This window comes from Ambystoma mexicanum, chromosome 5q (genome assembly GCF_040938575.1).
Source record: "Ambystoma mexicanum isolate Mex_15411 chromosome 5q, UKY_AmexF1_1, whole genome shotgun sequence".
In the NCBI taxonomy this organism is placed as follows: Eukaryota; Metazoa; Chordata; class Amphibia; order Caudata; family Ambystomatidae; genus Ambystoma; species Ambystoma mexicanum.
In genome coordinates, this window is record NC_090933.1 from 972,946,931 (window position 1) to 972,965,712 (window position 18,782).

Below are 18,782 nucleotides of genomic sequence, written 5' to 3' on the forward strand. Positions count from 1 at the left end.
AGAACAAGAAACAAAACAAAGACGGAAACACCGGGCAGAGACAACACTTCAAAATGAAGTGTTATGGATCCAGTCTAACCCTGGACTAAAAAACCCTACATCACCAACAAAAGAACTGGATCCGTGTTGCTAGGTGCAGAGGGAACACGCTTATTTGTCTCCAGCTTCATAATATACAAATATATGTATTTAATTACTTGAAAAACGTAGACCTCTACACATATTTTTTTTTAGTGACAGAGATCCATGAATCAGATACTGTTGTCACAAACACTCCTCCAAACAAACCCACTGACAAACAAACAAATCAACATAGCTAACGGTAGCCCGTGGGGGCCTTCCTATTTATAAAGCGTGATCAACACCAATGTACAATTTGATGACAACATGAGCACATCCTGATACTTGACAAAATATAAATGAAATACAAGCAAACTTAAGTGTTAGCATCAATGCTGAAAAAACATGTCATGTTTCTGTTTGTTGCTCTCTAAGTGCTGAACATTCATCAGGGGCTGGATAACGTGCTCAACTCAGTAGAAGGAAGGAAAACACACTGCCATATGTTTCAAGAGAGATATACAATATTGTCCTGTTCCCAACTGCGACACAAAACCAACGCATGCAATTAAAGCTAATGCTTCCGATAATTATTTGAATAACCACTCCCACACCTTGTGCTCATGACCTTATTGTTTCAGGTGGGGGAAATATCATGTAAATTAATGCTGTGCATGATGCTCTTGAATACAACTGCATATGCACAAAAAAGGCAGATACAGAGCTGGTCACTGTTGAGGCTGACATCACACCACCACCATCATGTCCAAAAACACCTAACCAGTGTCATCCAAAAATGCTACTCTCTTGCTCTACATGGACCCTAGAAATGTCCAGTCTTTAACCGAATTCATTATATGTCACATTCAAAAAGCTGTGAAAATAAAAGGGGAGACACCTTTGCTTATTTGTAAACAATCGACAACGTTGCGGTGACTATGCACTCATAAACCCTTAACTTACTGCATGTATTCTTAGGCATTCACTATGCACGTGCTGCTCGTCTGCAGTATCTCAGTCTGTATCTTAGGCCCAACAATATCAATATTAGTCCCAAGTGGATCTAGGCATGGAGTTGTGAATGATTATTCGAAAGCCTCCTTACTCACAAATTAATGTGTTTGTGTTTCTAAAACACACTATCCACGTTTACTACTCTGCACTTCACAAGTTACTGCTTACCATAATTATTCTGTTCACAACACCTCATGGTAACATCGCTGCCGCTGGCAGGCTAACACCAGAACATCATAACTCTCCATATTCTGCTGCTCACAGCATGCACAGGAATAAATGAGAGACACTTTTTGATTTTTCATCGCGAGTGTGAATGGAAACCGGGCACTTGTTGGGTGGCCATCTTTGACTGTCCAACCTAGTTACTAAAAGTTAAACAATGCAGTGAAAGCATGTAAACCGCTAGTAAATGAAAACAAGGCACAAGAGCAGCCTGCAGCACTGTCAAGTTAGTTCAACACCAACAGGGCATATATACCAAGAACCCTAACTCAAGGTAAGCACAGCTCCATGTCATACATAGTAGATAGCCTGCTCATTGGTAAACACTTGGAGGCCACGTATGGATAAGAGGGAACAGAGGGTGACTTTATACAATCTGACCACCTACATCCCAATTAGCCGCTCAGTTGATGCTGTTCAAGGGATGTCAAATTCGATCGGAAAGGACTTACAATAACACATTTACAGATGGCCAAAGCATTTCCACGAAGGGTGCCAATACAAAAGCACAAAGATGAGAACAAGTAGTGAGACAGTTTATGAGGCTGTAATAAATTAGGAGATGGTGTAATAAATTAGGACATGAACCACGGACAACACAAAACAAAAAAGAACTTGATCAATAATCATTCTAATTCTCCTGTATTCATTGTAGGTTAGTACTTATAATGATTGAGCAAAGATTGTACTGCATTCCCGAGAGAATTCATTCAAGGTTGTACTGCATTCCCGAGATAATTCATTGAAAATGTGAATGTGTCTTATGAAACCTCAGTCCACAATGAGCTGTAATGAAATTCCACCTAAGAATAATTCCACCTATGATCTTGGGACTTTGGTTTTGTGTGCTCAGCTTTTAATTTACATAAGTATACACTTCCTGACAGTGAGAATGCACGTGTGTAATGTTCAGCTCTATTAACGTGTTGTCGTATTTCAGTCCACCCACATCCCAACAAACGTTCTTGGCTTTGACTTCCTGATTACTGATTACAAAAGGAGAGCAAGCGGAAACTAAAGGAACTGTGATCCTGCCTTTGTCCACAGTTTATTTGGACCCTAAACTAGGGCAAGAAGAACACCTTTGGAAAGTGGTGTCCTCTACTTCAGCTTCAGCTATGCGATTGTGTTACAGGCTGTAATATGGCTGGTTGCAGTGTATCCGATTAGAAATCCAGAATAAAGGAAATCTGATAAGCCGTGTACAGAGTGATGAAACCCTGAACATGTGGTACAACTATCTATCCATGGGATGAATTATAACATTCAAGAACTGATCAAAACATGTTAAGCAGCCCATTGCCTTTCCTCAAACTAAACAATACAAAAACTACAAAAATAATGTACAACAGTCACTGGTACGAAAATATACTAATTATAAAAAAAAAAACAAAGGACAATATTAATTAATGCAGTGATCCATTCACACTAAATTTTTGTAAAAACTGAACACAAATTATCAATTTGTGTTGTTATATCCCTAAAAGCAATGACATATTAAAAAAAACACAGATTTAATAAATTAAAACTTAATGTACAAAATATGGGAATCCCTTAAACAAGTTGTGGCAAGAAAAAGAATCATGTCCATTTATGTCTTTCTTACCCACTGCATACCACACTGTTTCAAAATTAACAACTACTATGTCTGCACACATCCCCTAGAAATGGAGCACACTATTCATATTGCTCCCATATTGAAGGTTCATTTGCTAATACTTACCTCAAGTGAAATATTCTATTCTCTAATGACTTCATTTTAGGACTAAATGTCAGGGCTGTATTATGAACTCGACACATGTGCATACTTACAGAGGGACTGGGCAGTTTATCATGGCTGTAAATTTGCTTCTAAGCAGATTAACAAACATCAGAAATAATAGTTTCTGAACTGATTTTGAACATCTTATGATCATGCAACATCGGGTCTGATTTACAAAAATGTTTTGAAATGGGAAAGTTCGATTGAAAACATATTTCTAAATCAGGCCCATGGTATTTTATCTTTATCCAGGATTACAAAGTTTGTAAGAAATGTTACAAATATGCAGCATTATATTTACCTTTTTGGGTTCTGAGACATTGTTTATATATATCGTATATACACCACTTTTGTTAAAACCAGCTTGATAGATATCCGAGCAGTCTCTAAAAGGCTTTTCTTCTTCTCTTTTTGGATGTTTTAATACAACTGTAAAATAGAGAAAATAAAATAAATTTTCATAGGCACATAAAGGTTTTGACACATACAATACTTCTGTCGAAATATATTGAATTTGAAATCAAATAATTCAAGATAATTTGTATAAAAGTGTGAAAACAATAGGAGAGCACCATATGGAAGACGAGACAAATTATTTGCTCTTGAAAAATGAAAAGTAGTTTTACACATTTTAATCCACAATATGACACACATGTGTCTTCTACAACACTATGCATTTAGAGGAGATTGTAAATGGGTATACATCTAAGAGAAGAGCTCTTGTTGGAATTCTGTCCATCTGACCACTTTCATTCATAACTCTATACCAATGTTCTCAAGGTTTATGTGTTCATTGGCCTAGAATCAGCAAGTGACATTTTATGATGTATGCTATGGGTAATTGGGTTGCAAAGTTCTGATTAACAACAAACTACCTTGGGAAAAATGTTGATAAAGGGCTAGCGTAATGTATTTGATCATTTCATATTGATTGGCTTGCATGACTAGCCTAATTCACACAAGTTTAGTGTTACCAGGGTGCCCAATCAACTTTATAACGTTGTTCTCTTTCAAAACGTGTCACAGTAGTCAACTGCTACAAACATTAAATTGTGTTCATATGGGGGCAATGTATTTAAAATATAACTCTATGTTCTATGGGAAACATATTATGTTCTGATGAAGCAGTGCTTCCATCATGTGAAGTAGGCTGGAGTACTTCAAATGCATTGTTCCCACTTTCTTGTTAATGTATTCCATATCCTTATGGTAACAAATATATGGAATATAAACACATATTGATGCTAGTACTTGAATACTCAGGGCTTGTTAGGCATGTCATGTTAAGTAGTTCATTACCAACTTTTCAGTAAAACAAATACATCATTTTATAAGACTGATTTCTGTTTGGAGAAGGTTCTTTATGTATACCGTTTATATGCACTTTCAATGTATGTCTTTATTCACCACTTAAAAATATGTTCCTTGCAATATCATAATGAATTGTGAAGAGGGTATAAATAAAGAGCGTCTAAATCGCAATCTTTTCACAATCAATTCAACTCAATAACAACATTAGATTTTAGAAAACAAGCCAGACTGTTTTTCAATATACAATTCAATTATACGTATGGTTGAATTGTTCAAGTTCGTCAGAAAACATGACCTATGCATCTTTTCATGAAAACTCAATTGTAGAAAAGTCATGCTTTCCTTAAAATGGATACTTAGGAAAAGTAACCAAAAATCAAATTTAGATCTTAATTGAACAATTAAGTAACTCATTTAAAAATTAAAAAATAAAAACATCTGTTAATGTAATATATTAATAAAGGTAAATACAAAAGAAACAGGTCTACATGTTTTGAAAGGCATTAAAGTAACAAAATGAACTAGGTGCACCCGGCATATCATGTGTCTGACTAGAACGCTCTCTCTCTCTCTCTGTCTCTTTCTCTCTCGCTCTCCAACTTCAATCCCTTTCTCTCTATACCTCTTGGTTTGACTATTTACTCTCTCTCTGTGGCAAGAGTTTCATTGTCAGGTATACGTTTGCTAGAGCCACTCCAGCTGTTGCTGAAAGCAGCATGACCAAAGGTACAACAGCTATCTTGAAGGCAGTGTTGTGTTTTTGTCTGGTAAAAAAGGAAAACCAGAGCATTAGTGGGGGATGCACTGAATAATCTGGGGACCAACGCGATATTTGGAGACATACATTGTTTTATCCATGTTTCCTCTAGGAATGTCACATCATAGTGAGGGTATATTTTCAGTATGGCAGGTGAAGGAGATAACGATATGAATTTGCAGTGGATGCTGGGCTCTAAGAGAAATGATAAAAGCAGGAGGAGTAGTCTGCAGGTTCTACAGTTGTGTGTCTTATTTTCTATTTTTTGCAAATTATTTGTGTTTGTGCATACTTCAACAAATGTATGGCCCTAGAGACCAATCAATACCCAACCCTTTCCAAAAAGGAGGGACATTTTAAAAGAGAAAAGTATATTTATTTTCAGTAAAAGAAGCTATTGGAAAACAGAAATGACCACTACAAGTGTCAACTGTTTCTTTTTTAACATTTTATCCCTTTCAGAATATATTGCAGTCATAATAAAATATTAAACTTGTCTTGCTGAGCAAAGCATGTTGTCAAAACCTACAATTGCATGCATACATTTGCTTTTTGATAGAAGGTTATCGTTCCAAGATGGACCCCCGTGAGAAAGGAAAATGGGACACATAGCACCAATGCAGTTTAAAGAAATGCATTTTTTTTTCAGTTTAATGAAATCTTTGCAAAAGTCCAAGACCTTTGTGAAAACATAGGAATGACCACATAACTCTATATATGATAAATACATCTGTGATAGAAGAAAATAATTGACACTGCGCTTGCTGCTGATTTAAAACAATGAACCATAGATGCTCAATGGGAAAGCCTCGCTATTCGGATGTGAGGATAAAATGACTGTGACATTTGTCTCTCTAGTGGATTTGAGGGATGTCCGTGAGCCCGTTGGCCCCGAATTATAGAAGAGCAAGGACAGAGCGTGTCCAGTTCCCAATGCACGAACATATTATTGAGTTAGAAAAGAAGTATCACCTTGATGATAAAAACATTATTTACAGGCTTTTATGCTGGTGTTGCGGGCTGCCATATGTATGAAGATCATTCTGGTTCGGGAAATTAGCTGCTCGAAATATATTGTTCTGTTGTTTGCAAAATACCTGAAGATAAACTAATATTCTTTTAAATCCGGTTGGCCCAGCACATTTGTTTCCCTCAGTTCATCGTGTTGGGGTTAATTCATGAAGAGTTATGGTTAGAATCTTTTATTTTCAATTCATGTTTTGTGTTGTGGTTGTTTGGTTTATTAAACAAAATGGATTGCCCAGTGGAAGCACAATCGTCATTGCGATTGCACTTCCATAAATTGCATATGTAAGTGTGCAAAATGCATCAGTGCATGGACAATTCGGCATAATCTCGATACTAGAGTTTGTTCATGCATGTCAGCATTTGTTGAAAAACAGGTTTACAATCAATGCTAGGGTCGTGGTAGCCACATAACAAATTAGATTCTTTCGGGTCAGAGCCTCCATTGTTAGACAGGCAGTGCTTAGCTGGTAAAATGGCGTCCTGCATGGATAGGAACTCGTTTCTGAACTGGGCCCGAAATATCGCCTAAAAGAGATTCTGGAATGATAATCTCATCTGTGTGTACCTCCAGAAGACTGCTAGGAAAGTGTTACGTCATTTAAAATGTTATTGTGTAATATTCCCATCGTACAGCGAGAAGGAGCATGTAACAAACTGAAAATATGCACACAATATGGCCCACATTAACTTTGATGTATTCGACCAATGGTACTGTTAAGTTAATGCTTCACCTATCAATAGTTAATAACTCGTTCACAAGCCTCAGAACCTTTGTTCTCATCATGGGTTCCACAGTAAATATAAGTCCTGTCAGTGAAAGGGTTAATACATCAGTACTTGCCAGTACTTACCAATGGACACATGGTAGCTTTGCTGGTGGGTTTTTCCTGGCCACACTCGGGCCTTTCACTCACACAGTGGGTTATTGCCGCCCAGGAAAGCAGCCACCCAGCTCCAGTGTCATAGATGGGATATGAGGGGGAAAGCAAGGCAGCATCTCCATCTCATAGTAGAATTGCTGTGGGGTAAATATACCTACTGCTTTACTATTGCACAAAGGAATGTCCATTTCACACTTTCCTCAAACATGGTTCAGATGGATTTGAGCATGGCTAACCACGTATCTGGCTTAGGTCAATGTGACGACTGGGAAGAGGGGGATTACGGCAATGTATGTATGTATTTTATTTTTGTATAGCGCCGGTAGCCCGAGGGCATATGCATATGCCTTCATGCAGGTTTGGTCATGCAGGTTTGGTCAGTAGTAGAGGTGACATTTCCAAATGTTGCAAGAAGACATGGATGAAGTAGAGTAGGGGCTTAGCAATGATGCACAGACCTCCATCCGCCCACTGGTAGCACTTCCAGTCTTATACATGTCTGTATGTATGCATGCATGTTCTCCTACTCCTCCAAACCATGGCATGAGGAAAGGCCTAGTATGCACCAACATGATTACACAGGTATCAAATGTCAGTCAACTATGCCTTTCAAGTTACAGTGTTCCCCGTTTCAATGTGTGGTGTTCAATAGATGTGATTGGTTATTTATAACACGCTTAATACACAGAGGTTTCTAAGCGTGGACACGGGGATCAAACCTGTGTTGCTCCCTGTCGTCTTGCTTCCAAGGCAAGCACGTTGGCCCTGAGCTATCTTCCAGAAATTAGGCTGGCCCTATTGTGTCTGTATGCATTGTAATAGACATATGCATGTTCAGCCAAGTAGTTATGCCTCTGAATTGCATTTTCTGTCTTTGTGCAGGTGATGATGCAGTGGACGAGGAGGATGACACACAACCATCCACCTGTACAGGTTGGGCTGCTTTGCCCGGCAAAAATCCCCTCATGCTGCAGAGCATATTCAGCAGGCCTGCAAACTCTTCTGATGATACTGCCAAAACCAATGTGGATGGCAAACTGAGGAACATAATAATAATAATAATTTAGCATTTATATAGCACTACGAACCCTCAGGCATCCCAGCGCTGCTTATTATTACCCACAGTGTGTGGTGCTCATTTATCGTCCTCGGAAGGGTGAAAGGCTGAGTTTGGGCCTGCCAGAATTGAAACCTTCATCCCGGCATGGGATGTGTGCCTGTTGGACACTCAGATTGAGAGGAGGAGTTGCTGTGTGCAAGTGCCTAACGGGACGTGTTCCTGCAAGAGATGCCCAGGGATATCCATCTCCTGAATGAAAATGTCATCTCCTCAACTGCTGCACACACAAACAAACCTTGCCTATTGATCCATTGGGGAGGTAGGACATGCAACAACTGAGACAGGTGATTCACAAGGATGGTTCGGCTCTCAGGCAATCCCTACATGATGAGTTTTTGGCCTCCAGGGACCACCAGCGGCAGGTGATGGATACTATGAGGGAAACACTGAATGTTGGGATGTTGGCTTGGTTGCCAGTCATTTGGTCGAAATCAATTGGTCGACTGGACAACTGGTCGAATCAATTTGGTCGAAAACCAAATGGTCGAATTTTTTTTTTTTTTTTTACCCCTTTTTTTTTTTTTTTTGGGGGGTCCCCCCCAACCCCCTTTTTTTTCTTTCTTTTTTTTTTTTTAACACGAAAACCCACAAAACACATATATAAATAAAAAAAAAAAAATTCGACCATTTGGTTTTCGACCAAATGACGTCGACCAAATTGCAGTCGACCAGTTTGTAGTCGACCAAATGACTGGACACCGTTGGCTTCAAGGGAATCCCAATGCCAAGACGTGAAAGCCTAGAGAAAAACACGTCAGCCAGATATGTTGGTTTTAAGGGAATCCTGCCATCCAGACACAGAAAGCCAGAGTAAATGCCTGCAGGCAGAGATGTTGGCTTTAATGGAATTCCACCGTCAAGACATGGAAGCCCAGAGTAAATGCCGGTAGGCAGAGATGTTGGCTTGAAGGGAATCCCACTGACAAAACACAGATACCTTGAGACACTTTTTCATGATTAAATGTTTGCCAAAAGTAACATCCACCAACAAGAGATGTCTTCCATGAGACAATCCTTCAGCATGCAGTTGAATCAGCATGATGCATGCATGATGACTCTTCAGCCACTTCGACACACATCACCAGGAACTTGTAGCAATTGGGACCCTATGTACGTATCCATCCCATGAGTGACTATAGCAAATGTGGACCAGGCTTTGGTACTGCATGGTCAGAATGTGCCATCCAAGGATCCACCACAGGATGGTGGTCACATTTAAACCACACAGGTATTTCCATTGGCCATGTCCACCCACACCCCTATCCTCTTTCCAGCAACACTTCTTCTTCATGTGTCCTGGTGTCCATGTGCCCGTGGAGGGGGTATGCTTTTTTACTTCATTTTGTAACATTATTGGCACCACCCACCCACTTTCCAGGTTAGACTTTTTCTGTTTTTCCATTTGGATTATTACCCCTTTCTAAGGTGGACTGCATTTGTTTTTTACCCACATCCAAGGTTGACTGTATTTTATTTTTTGTCCTCATCCAAGGTGGACTGTTTCATTATTAAGTGTCCCTCATATCAGGGCCACTGCCCTCCAAAGGACACTTCAAACTGGAGAACTGGATATGTGGCCATGCTCACTGGAGTCTACAAATATGGCCGTGTGAACTGTGACAGACTCGCACACACAGGTGTACATTCCATTCCACATTGATGTTCATTTATGCAGGCTTTATGGCAGACTTCTTTTGCTTGATGTGACGTATGTCCATGGGGTGGCATTACAGGTTTCGTGTTATGGGCCATAAACTGTTTACCTTTAACCAATGCACATTCTCAGGGAGTTATGGGCAAGCTGGATTGCCCCAATTTCATCATTCAAGGGCACCAGGGATGTGACTTCACTGTGTTTTCTCCACAGGGGTTGAAATACAGTTGAAGTATGTATGTACACTCTGATTCCATTTGTCCTCTCCCTGTACCCTTTGGCCTACTAAGGTAATGAGTGGTGCCTGTGGATGAGGGTGGTGGCCCACCCGCAGCTCTACTGCTATGCCATGACATGTGACAATATTGTGCAGGACATACCATGGCACGATGATCTTGCATACTACAGGGGGTTCATACGGCAATAGGCCACCAAGTGGTCACTGGAGCGGAAGCGTGACTTCAGCACTCTGAAGGTGCACTCCACTATGCCCCTAGTGTATATGTGTGCTATCTTGTAGCTTGCCTTACCTGGGGCGACTGGATTCCCGATGGGTGTCAACAGGAATGGTGAGAGTGGGATGGCACTGTCCCCTGCAAAGGAAGACATGGTTATTGTTTTGCAATTATTGTTATTTCTTGTGTGCCTTTCTGTCATGTGAGTGGTTGTGTCTGCCTGATAGTTGATACTCACCCATATGCAAGGGCCTGGTACATGGGTGAATGGCGGTAGATGTAGCTATCATGTGTGCATCCTGAGTAGTTGGCATTGACATGTATGATGTGTCCATTTGCATATCAGATCATCTGTGCATTGGTGGAATGTCAATGTTTCTTGTTGTAATATATGTGCTCTATCTCTCAAGGGGGTTGGAGTGATACATCTGTGCAGCTGATTCCTCTGAGGACCTATGTAAATTGTGTAACTGCGTACAATTCCTGGCACACTGTCTGCCTTGCCTGCAGTGTGGGCGGCATGAATATGTGCCAAGCCACGCATGCTAGGACGCTACACAATAACTGGTGGAGGTACCTGGATTGTGTGGGCTGTGATATGTCCCTTACAATGGCTGTGGTGTGCTAAATTATTCAATATCCAGGAAGTGTACAGCTGATAGTACTTTAACCAGGAGTATAACTCCTTGACCAGGTCCAGGATGACATGGCGAGGGAGTCATATTTTCGAAACACCTCTCATCTGGCATCCCAAACAAGGCAGTTTGGAGTAGGATTAGTGCTAGCAATGCAGGGTCAGGCATTGTGGAAGTCCTATGTTCAATTGTGTTGCATTGTGCTTTTATACGTAAGCTTTCATTGCACTTTGTGCTAAGCAATGTGTAACAAGTAGTGGTAAGATCAAGAGATGTGTGTTCTCCTTTGGACAGACAATTGTGCGATACCATCTGTGAATAGGGTTTTCTTAGCACTTGATAAGTTGTGTTGGTTGTTTGCATGGTGCATCCCACCCCACGCCCATGTTGTTCCTAATTTTCTGCCTTTTATGGGGTTTTGCATTTTCCCCCCCTTATTTAGTTGTTTGAGCTGGCCCTTCCCAGCTCTGTGTCGTGAAAAGCGCACCAGCACAACGCACACTAGGACGGAGCAGCGCAAAGTCTGAACCATGAAAAAAAAGGTTTTTCAGCACAGCAGAAAGTGTACATTCATGGCGCACGCTAAATATTTTGTCAATTACGCCCTGGGTCTCCTCTTATCCTAGTCTGAGCTCCAGTCCTCTCCTTTCCAAACTTTCCAAAAGTAAAATAACATGCAGGCTCTAATGTTCCTTCCCATTGTTTTGCACATCAAACTCTTCATCACACCAGCAAAAACGTCTTGCTAGAAACAGTGAGGCGGTGCAAACCCAGCCGTTGCCTACAATCATCGAATGACTTTTAGCTGGCTGCCTCAGTAATAGACTGAAAAACTGGATAGCTTTCTCCCATCTGGCCCCTATAGTATAAAATGCTCTTCAAAGTGTCTGTGCCATACCGAAGTGCCATATTAAAGATCATCTAAAACTTTCTAAGGCTTTTTGAAAAGTAGTACCCGGTGTGGGTGTATCCACGGGATACACATGACGTGATTGGCTCGTTTCTGAGCCATACCACAGTGTAATCCCGTGGACGCACCTACATGCCTGCGTTTGTTCCTGGTAGGGGGGCGTGACAACCCCTTAGCCAATGAAGAGGCTCGAAACGGGGCAATCCCTGCTCTGAGCCTCCCCAAGCCTGGAGGCTGCCTTTGTCCCCTGCTGGGAACTCAGGTAATTTATTTTTTCCCTCCACCCCATCCCCTCCAAACTATCCCCTCGCCACCCTCCCAACCCCACTTACCTTCTTTTTTCTTCTTTTCTCGGGAGCGAACACGCTGGTAACACTTTTGTTCCCAGCGTACCCGCTCTCGATGGCTACGATGGACTATGTTTTCCCTTTCCCTGCGGCCATTTGTTTTTCTTTTTTTTTCTGTTCCGAAACATGGCAGCTTTTCAGAACAGGACAAAATGCTATTAGTACCCCGGTCTAACGAGCCGGGGTACTAATGGCTATAAACCCCTCAACGGCGACCAATACTGTCCACAGTAATGTCCACTGGGCTTTGTCCTGTGACGACGCAGCAGTCCCCAGCACCTCCAGTGGAGGAGGAGCTCCAGTCCTTGTCCCTGCAGGAGCAGTGGACACACGGAGACAGTCACCGAACTTGCCATAATATTCTACACATTATGGTAAGCGCCGATGCTCCCACGCCTCGCTACCTCTAAAGAGCGCTATCTGCAGCCAGAACAATGCAGCACGCGAGTATTCCCAATTCCTGCAAAGAAATAGCCACTCGCTCCTACGCTCGCACAGAAACCCACAAGAAGCCTCCTGCCACCATTAAGGCACACGAGGCACTTGCCAGCTCCAAGATGGCCACCCGCCCGATGCCCGCAGCCCCTTCTGCCTCAGCTGCCATCTGATTGGCCACCGGGCCCATCTCTACCCCCATTGGCCGCCGGCAGGCGAAGCCGGCCCACTCCCTCCTGGCCCATAGGAGGCGAGGTCTACACCTGTCCTGTGACGACCCAGCAGTCCCCAGCACCTCCGGTGGAGCAGGAGCTCCAGTCCTTGTCCCTGCAGGAGCAGTGGACACACAGAGACAGCCACCGAACTTGCCATAATATTCTACACATTATGGTAAGCGCCGATGCTCCCACGCCTCGCTACCTCTAAAAAGCGCTATCTGCAGCCAGAACACTGCAGCATGCGAGTATTCCCAATTCCTGCAAAGAAATAGCCACTCGCTCTTACGCTCGCCCAGAAAGCAACAAGAAGCCTCCTGCCACCATTAAGGCACACGAGGCACCTGCCATCTCCAAGATGGCCCCCCGCCCCCCGATGCCCGCAGCCCCTTCTGCCTCAGCTGCCATCTGATTGGCCACCGGGCCCATCTGTACCCCCATTGGCCGCCGGCAGGCAAAGCCTGCCCACTCCCTCCAAGGCCCACGGGAGGCACGGCCAACACCTGTTTTGTGCCTGTTTTGTCGTGTCTGCCGTCTGCCAGAACCCCTGGCCCTCACATGCTAAGGTAACCCGTATGTTGCTACTGTACACTACCAACATCCACAACCGACACGCTCAAAGTGATCCAGACATTCTGCTACCACTGGCTCCGGCCCCTGTACATCTGCCCGTGCACTACCAGTGACTACCACTGCTCTATCCCACCAAACAGCTAAATGGCTCCACCTTTGCATCTTGATGCCCAGCTCAATGCATGACATGGTTCCCAGAGGCACTACACTCCTAGCCTAATGTGTCTGACACTGTATAACCTGTAACTCTCTAACTTAGCACAAGCTAATGCTCCATTCTTAATTCACCCCCCCTACCACCTTGTCTACTGTACGCCTGATTACTGTTATTGCCTATCACCCTTACGACCGATTGGCCCATATTACTCCAATCATGCTATATACTCTGCTCCAATGTGCTCCACTATGCCTCGCAACTTGAAATCCAGAGACGCCTTCAACCTAGTCAGCTTATCACTGTTAATCACTAAAATGCCCAATGTGTACTCTGACCAATTGTACTGTTGAATCTGGTCGCTTTTCTAGCCAAATATACTCCCAAACCCAGGTATATTTTACCCTAATGTGCAATTTCAAATCTAATAGTGTTTTTAACCTATTTGCAATTTCGAATCTAGCTGTGTTTTTAACCTATGTGCAATTTCGAATCTAGCTGTGTTTTTAACCTATGTGCAATCTCGAATCTAGTTGTGCTTTTAACCTAGATACTATAGCATTCCAAGGTGCACTTGACCAATTGTGCTGTTGAATCTGGTGGTGTATTCTAACCCATGTGCAATCTCAAATCTAGATGTGTCTCCAACCTAGTTACTATAGCGCCCCAGGGTGTACTTTGATCAAGTCCACCCAGCTCAAACTAGCCGCCAACTATCATAGCCTGGCCTGCTCCCCACTAGCGCCACCAGCCTCCGGTAGTACCCACCGCTATCACCAGACCATGATCTTCTGGCTGGCCCTAATCATATTCCCTTTCTGCATAACGCTGGACAACGTACCCTGTAGCAGCAATAGCTACATAGCCCACCAGGATGGCCTGGCTAAACTAGGGTGCCCCAGACACCACCCCATCCCCTGCCCCACTCCGTTCCTACCCTCTGCATCCCCCTTTCCTCCCACTCACCAGCACTACACGCACCCACGTCCCATCGCTAAGTCTAACCAAATTAAACTGACTACCAAACCTCCCGCCCGCTCTAGGCCCCCCGGCCTAAACCCCCCCTCCCTTGCCCCCAACCTCACAGCCCGCAATGACAGATTCCCCACCAAAACTACTAGACCCAACTCCAAACCCAACACCAAAACCTATTCAAAGCACAATGCGCCAAATAAGCCCACACCTCCCCCACTAAAAGACGCCCTACTCAATGTCAGATCCCTGGCTGCCCACCCCACAGAAATTGCAGACATCATCCTTACCAACGACCTCGACTTTCTAGCCCCAACAAAAACCTGGCTTCATGAGGTGTCTGGACCACATTTATCGCTAGCCATCCCAGACAAATACTCCATCCTCAGAGCTGATAGACCTAACGTCAGAGGTGGAGGTCTAGCGATCATTTCCAAATCCTCCCTAGTCCTCAGACTAGCTGCTACAGTCTCACTCACATCCTGCGAGTTACTCACAGCCAAACTACAAACCTCCCCCACAACCATGATCACCATCCACCTCATATATAGACCCCCAGACCCCTCTGGGACCTTTGAAGAAGACATCACATCCCTCATCACCGAAAATTCCAAACCGTCAGCACAAATCATGATCCTCGGGGACTTCAACCTCGGCTACCAAGACCCGAACGATGTACATGCTGCATCCCTAGCCAATGTCCTAGCCGATCATGATCTCACTCAACTCATTGTACTCCCCACCCACCAAAAAGGCAGAACCATTGATTGGGTAGCAACCTACAATTACAATACAACCTGCAAAGACCCCCAACCTCTGGCATGGACCAATCATCACATGATCCCCCTTGAGGTCAACACCAATCAGGTACTGCCCAATAAACACCCACTGGTACCAGCCTGTCCCACCAGGAATAAATGCAACATTACTGCTGAAGCCCTACTACCACTAGTCCTACCTACTCTCAATGCTCTCCAAGCCAACGCAGACCTTAACCTGCTGATCGACACCTTTAACGACTCCATGGCCAGAGCAATGGATACCGTTGCCCCCCTGAAAATACGCAAAGTCAAACCCAAATCTCACCTGAACTCGTGGTACACCCCTGAGGTCAAACTACTCAGAAAAGAGAAAGCCAAGGCACAACACACTTGGAAGACTAACCCCACCGGGGAAAACAAATTCAACCTCACAGACCTATCCTCACTTTACAAAAGCAAGATAATCCGCACCAAAAAAGATGTATACAACACCAGGATTGTTCAGGCAGGATCCTCCACCAAAGAATTATTTAAAATTCTGAAGGAACTAGAAAACCTTCTCTCACCTCCAGGCACCTGCCTGAAAGATAAATCCTGGTGCACCAGCATCCAAAACACCCTCAACAATAACATTTCAGGACTCCAAACAAAAATTGAGGACAAATGCCAACAACTCTCCAATAACAAGGTCACCAACCTTAGCCTACCCATGCCAATCAATACTAGCTCTGGCTTCTCGTTTAAGAAAGTCACTATCCCAGAAGTTCAAAAAATCATCACTTCGTTGAAACCCTCAAACTGCAAAGGAGACAGCTGCCTGGCACAGATCATAAAAGATGCAGCCAGAGAGCTCTCCCCCTTCATCACCAAACTCATCAACCTATCCTTCACCAATAACTCGATCCCTAGCAACTTAAAACAATCATGGGTTCTCCCACTCCTAAAAAAAACAATCTCTCGACCCGGCCATACCCACCAACTACAGGCCCATCACCACAGTCCCCTACCTACTAAAAATCCTGGACAGAGTTTCCTACATCCAAATTCAGGAATACTTGGAATCCAACCAACTGCTAGTAATACGCCAATCTGGCTTCAGACCTCAACACGGAACAGAAACCGCCCTTGTTGATCTCAAAAGCCAGATTGATGAAATTAAAGACAAAGGCAATGCTGCAATCCTTCACCTACTAGACCTCTCAGCGGCTTTTGACCTGGTCAGCCATGAAATCCTCTGTAATCACCTTGCCAGCGCAGCCCACTTCGCCTCCTCTGCCATCACATGGATACAATCCTTCCTGGCAAACAGAACCATGCGGGTCTTCTCCACAACAGCTGCAGCAGACCCCATCCCCATCACATGCGGGGTCCCACAGGGATCCTGTGTATCCCCCACTTTGTACAACATATTTACAAAGCCTCTATTTGACCAACTGGACCGTCTGGGTGTCACCTATACAAACTACGCAGATGACACCCAGATACTCCTCACCATCACAGGTAACTACCAAGCAGACTCCTCCCGGTTCAACAAAATATTCTCCATCATTCAGGCATGGATGGCCTCGCATGGTCTCTGCCTGAATGATGAGAAGACAGAGCTCCTAATTGTCGGCTCCCCTAACACCCTAACTAAACTTAATCCTTGCTATAATAACATCACCATCGATGGCCACACCATCCTTATAGCCAAAAGCGTAAAAACCCTTGGCTTCTATCTAGATGCCAACACCAACCTCACCAAACACACCAATATGAGCGCCTCAGCCGCTGCCTACACCGGCAAGCTCATCAGGGCTAGCAGACCATTTCTATCACCCAACAGCTGCATCACCCTTGCCAGGGCCCTCATACAATCCAAACTGGATTTCTGCAACAGCCTGTACCTAGGTGCTAACCAATCTGTACTCAACAAGCTGCAGGTAATACAAAATAACGCCCTGCACGCAGCCCTCAACATTCCTAGACGAGAGCATATATCCGCTACTAGGAAAGCCTGCAAATGGCTATCCATATGCCAAAAAATTGATTTAAAAACCATCTGCCTCACGTACAAGTCCCGCAATCATCTAGCACCACCATATCTGGCTAATAAATTCACCATGAAACCTGCTACCAGATCCACCAGATCCTCCAACACTCTATGCTTGACAGTGCCCAGGTTCCACCTAAAATGAGCTGGAGGGGCAAGCTTCACAGTACATGCCCCCCAACTCTGAAACACCCTACCTCTCAACATCAAAACCATCAAATCCTTCCAGATGTTCAGGAAGCAGGTCATCAGCTGGCTCCTAAATAAAGAATAGCCCCATTAACACCAGACCTTACACCCCTGTGTGGTAACTGGTTTAGGTATTGTATTTATATTGAAAATTGTATATTGTGCGTATTGTATGTGCTCTGTTTATTGATGACTGTATATATGTATGTATATATTATAAGTATGTAGGAAGTATGTAACACTAAGATACTTCTCAACGCTGTAACCATATTCTTAAGCGTCCTTCTACCCGTGGGTTTGGAGCGCTATACAAATAAAATAAACAAACAAACAAACTACAAGGGTAACTACAACCCAGAGGGCATTACCTGGGTTGGTATTGGCCCACCGTCTTGTGGCTTATTGCCACTTGAATTGGTTCACCTAAATCATCAATTCTTGTTCTGCTTCCTGTTTCATTGCTACTATACACCAAAATGCTCATGCAGAGGCAGACATTTGCACTTAATAAATACACAACATAACATTCCAAGTTACCATAACACGTTGGACAAATGATAGCTGCAGTCTCAGCTGTTCTGGTGACAGCCATAGACAATATCACACTTTGGATGCAAAATATCCTAAAAAGTGCAAGCCTAGCTCAAGAGCAGATGAACACTTTACAATGTGAGGGTGCCAGCATTGGGCTTGGCATTTTTATACCGTAGTGCATTACTGTTTGTGGAGGGGTAGAGAGACGAATTTGTATTTATTTTTCTGGCAAGTATTGATGAAGCACGTTTTTAGGGCACGATTCATGGCAAAGTGAGTAGAAATATGCAAAGCCTGTGCACCTAGAACAACTCTTTGCGAGCTTGCACGCAGAAGTTATTGTACGTGCTCCACGTATTCATGGAATTGTTCGTGCTAAGTAACTGTATACAAAAGTTGCGGCCGGAACGCACTGACACCACCCCACACAAAGGAACAACAGCCAGAACAGCTACCTTTGCGTGCTCCCCCAGGCCCAAATACATGCACCGTTCAAACAGTGCATGGGGTCCCTCACAATCAGGCCTCCATCTTGGAGACCCTGCGTGGGGTGCCCCGTAACTGTTACTGCCACCCCGACAACATGCATACGATTTATCGTAACTCAGGTGAAACTTGCAAAATATGCATGCAAACCCCCGTAAAGCGTTCCTGCACCCTGCTACACTGCGTAAGTGCACCCCTAAGTCAGATCGGAACCCCAGCTGCGTACACGCTCCCCTTAAATCCGGCACTCAATCTTAACTCTGTGCTGTGA

General features: G+C 43.6%; 1 protein-coding gene across 3 annotated transcripts in view; it reads right to left on the reverse strand.

Moving 5' to 3' along the window:
- The window catches only part of ANGPT1 (angiopoietin 1), a 1,129,183-nt gene that overhangs the window by 369,045 nt on the left and 741,356 nt on the right, over positions 1-18,782 (reverse strand). For all 3 annotated transcript variants that reach the window (XM_069621500.1, XM_069621501.1, XM_069621502.1), the window contains exon 5: positions 3,363-3,490. In XM_069621500.1, the coding sequence (XP_069477601.1) occupies positions 3,363-3,490 (128 nt within the window). The remainder of the gene's footprint in view (positions 1-3,362; positions 3,491-18,782) is intronic.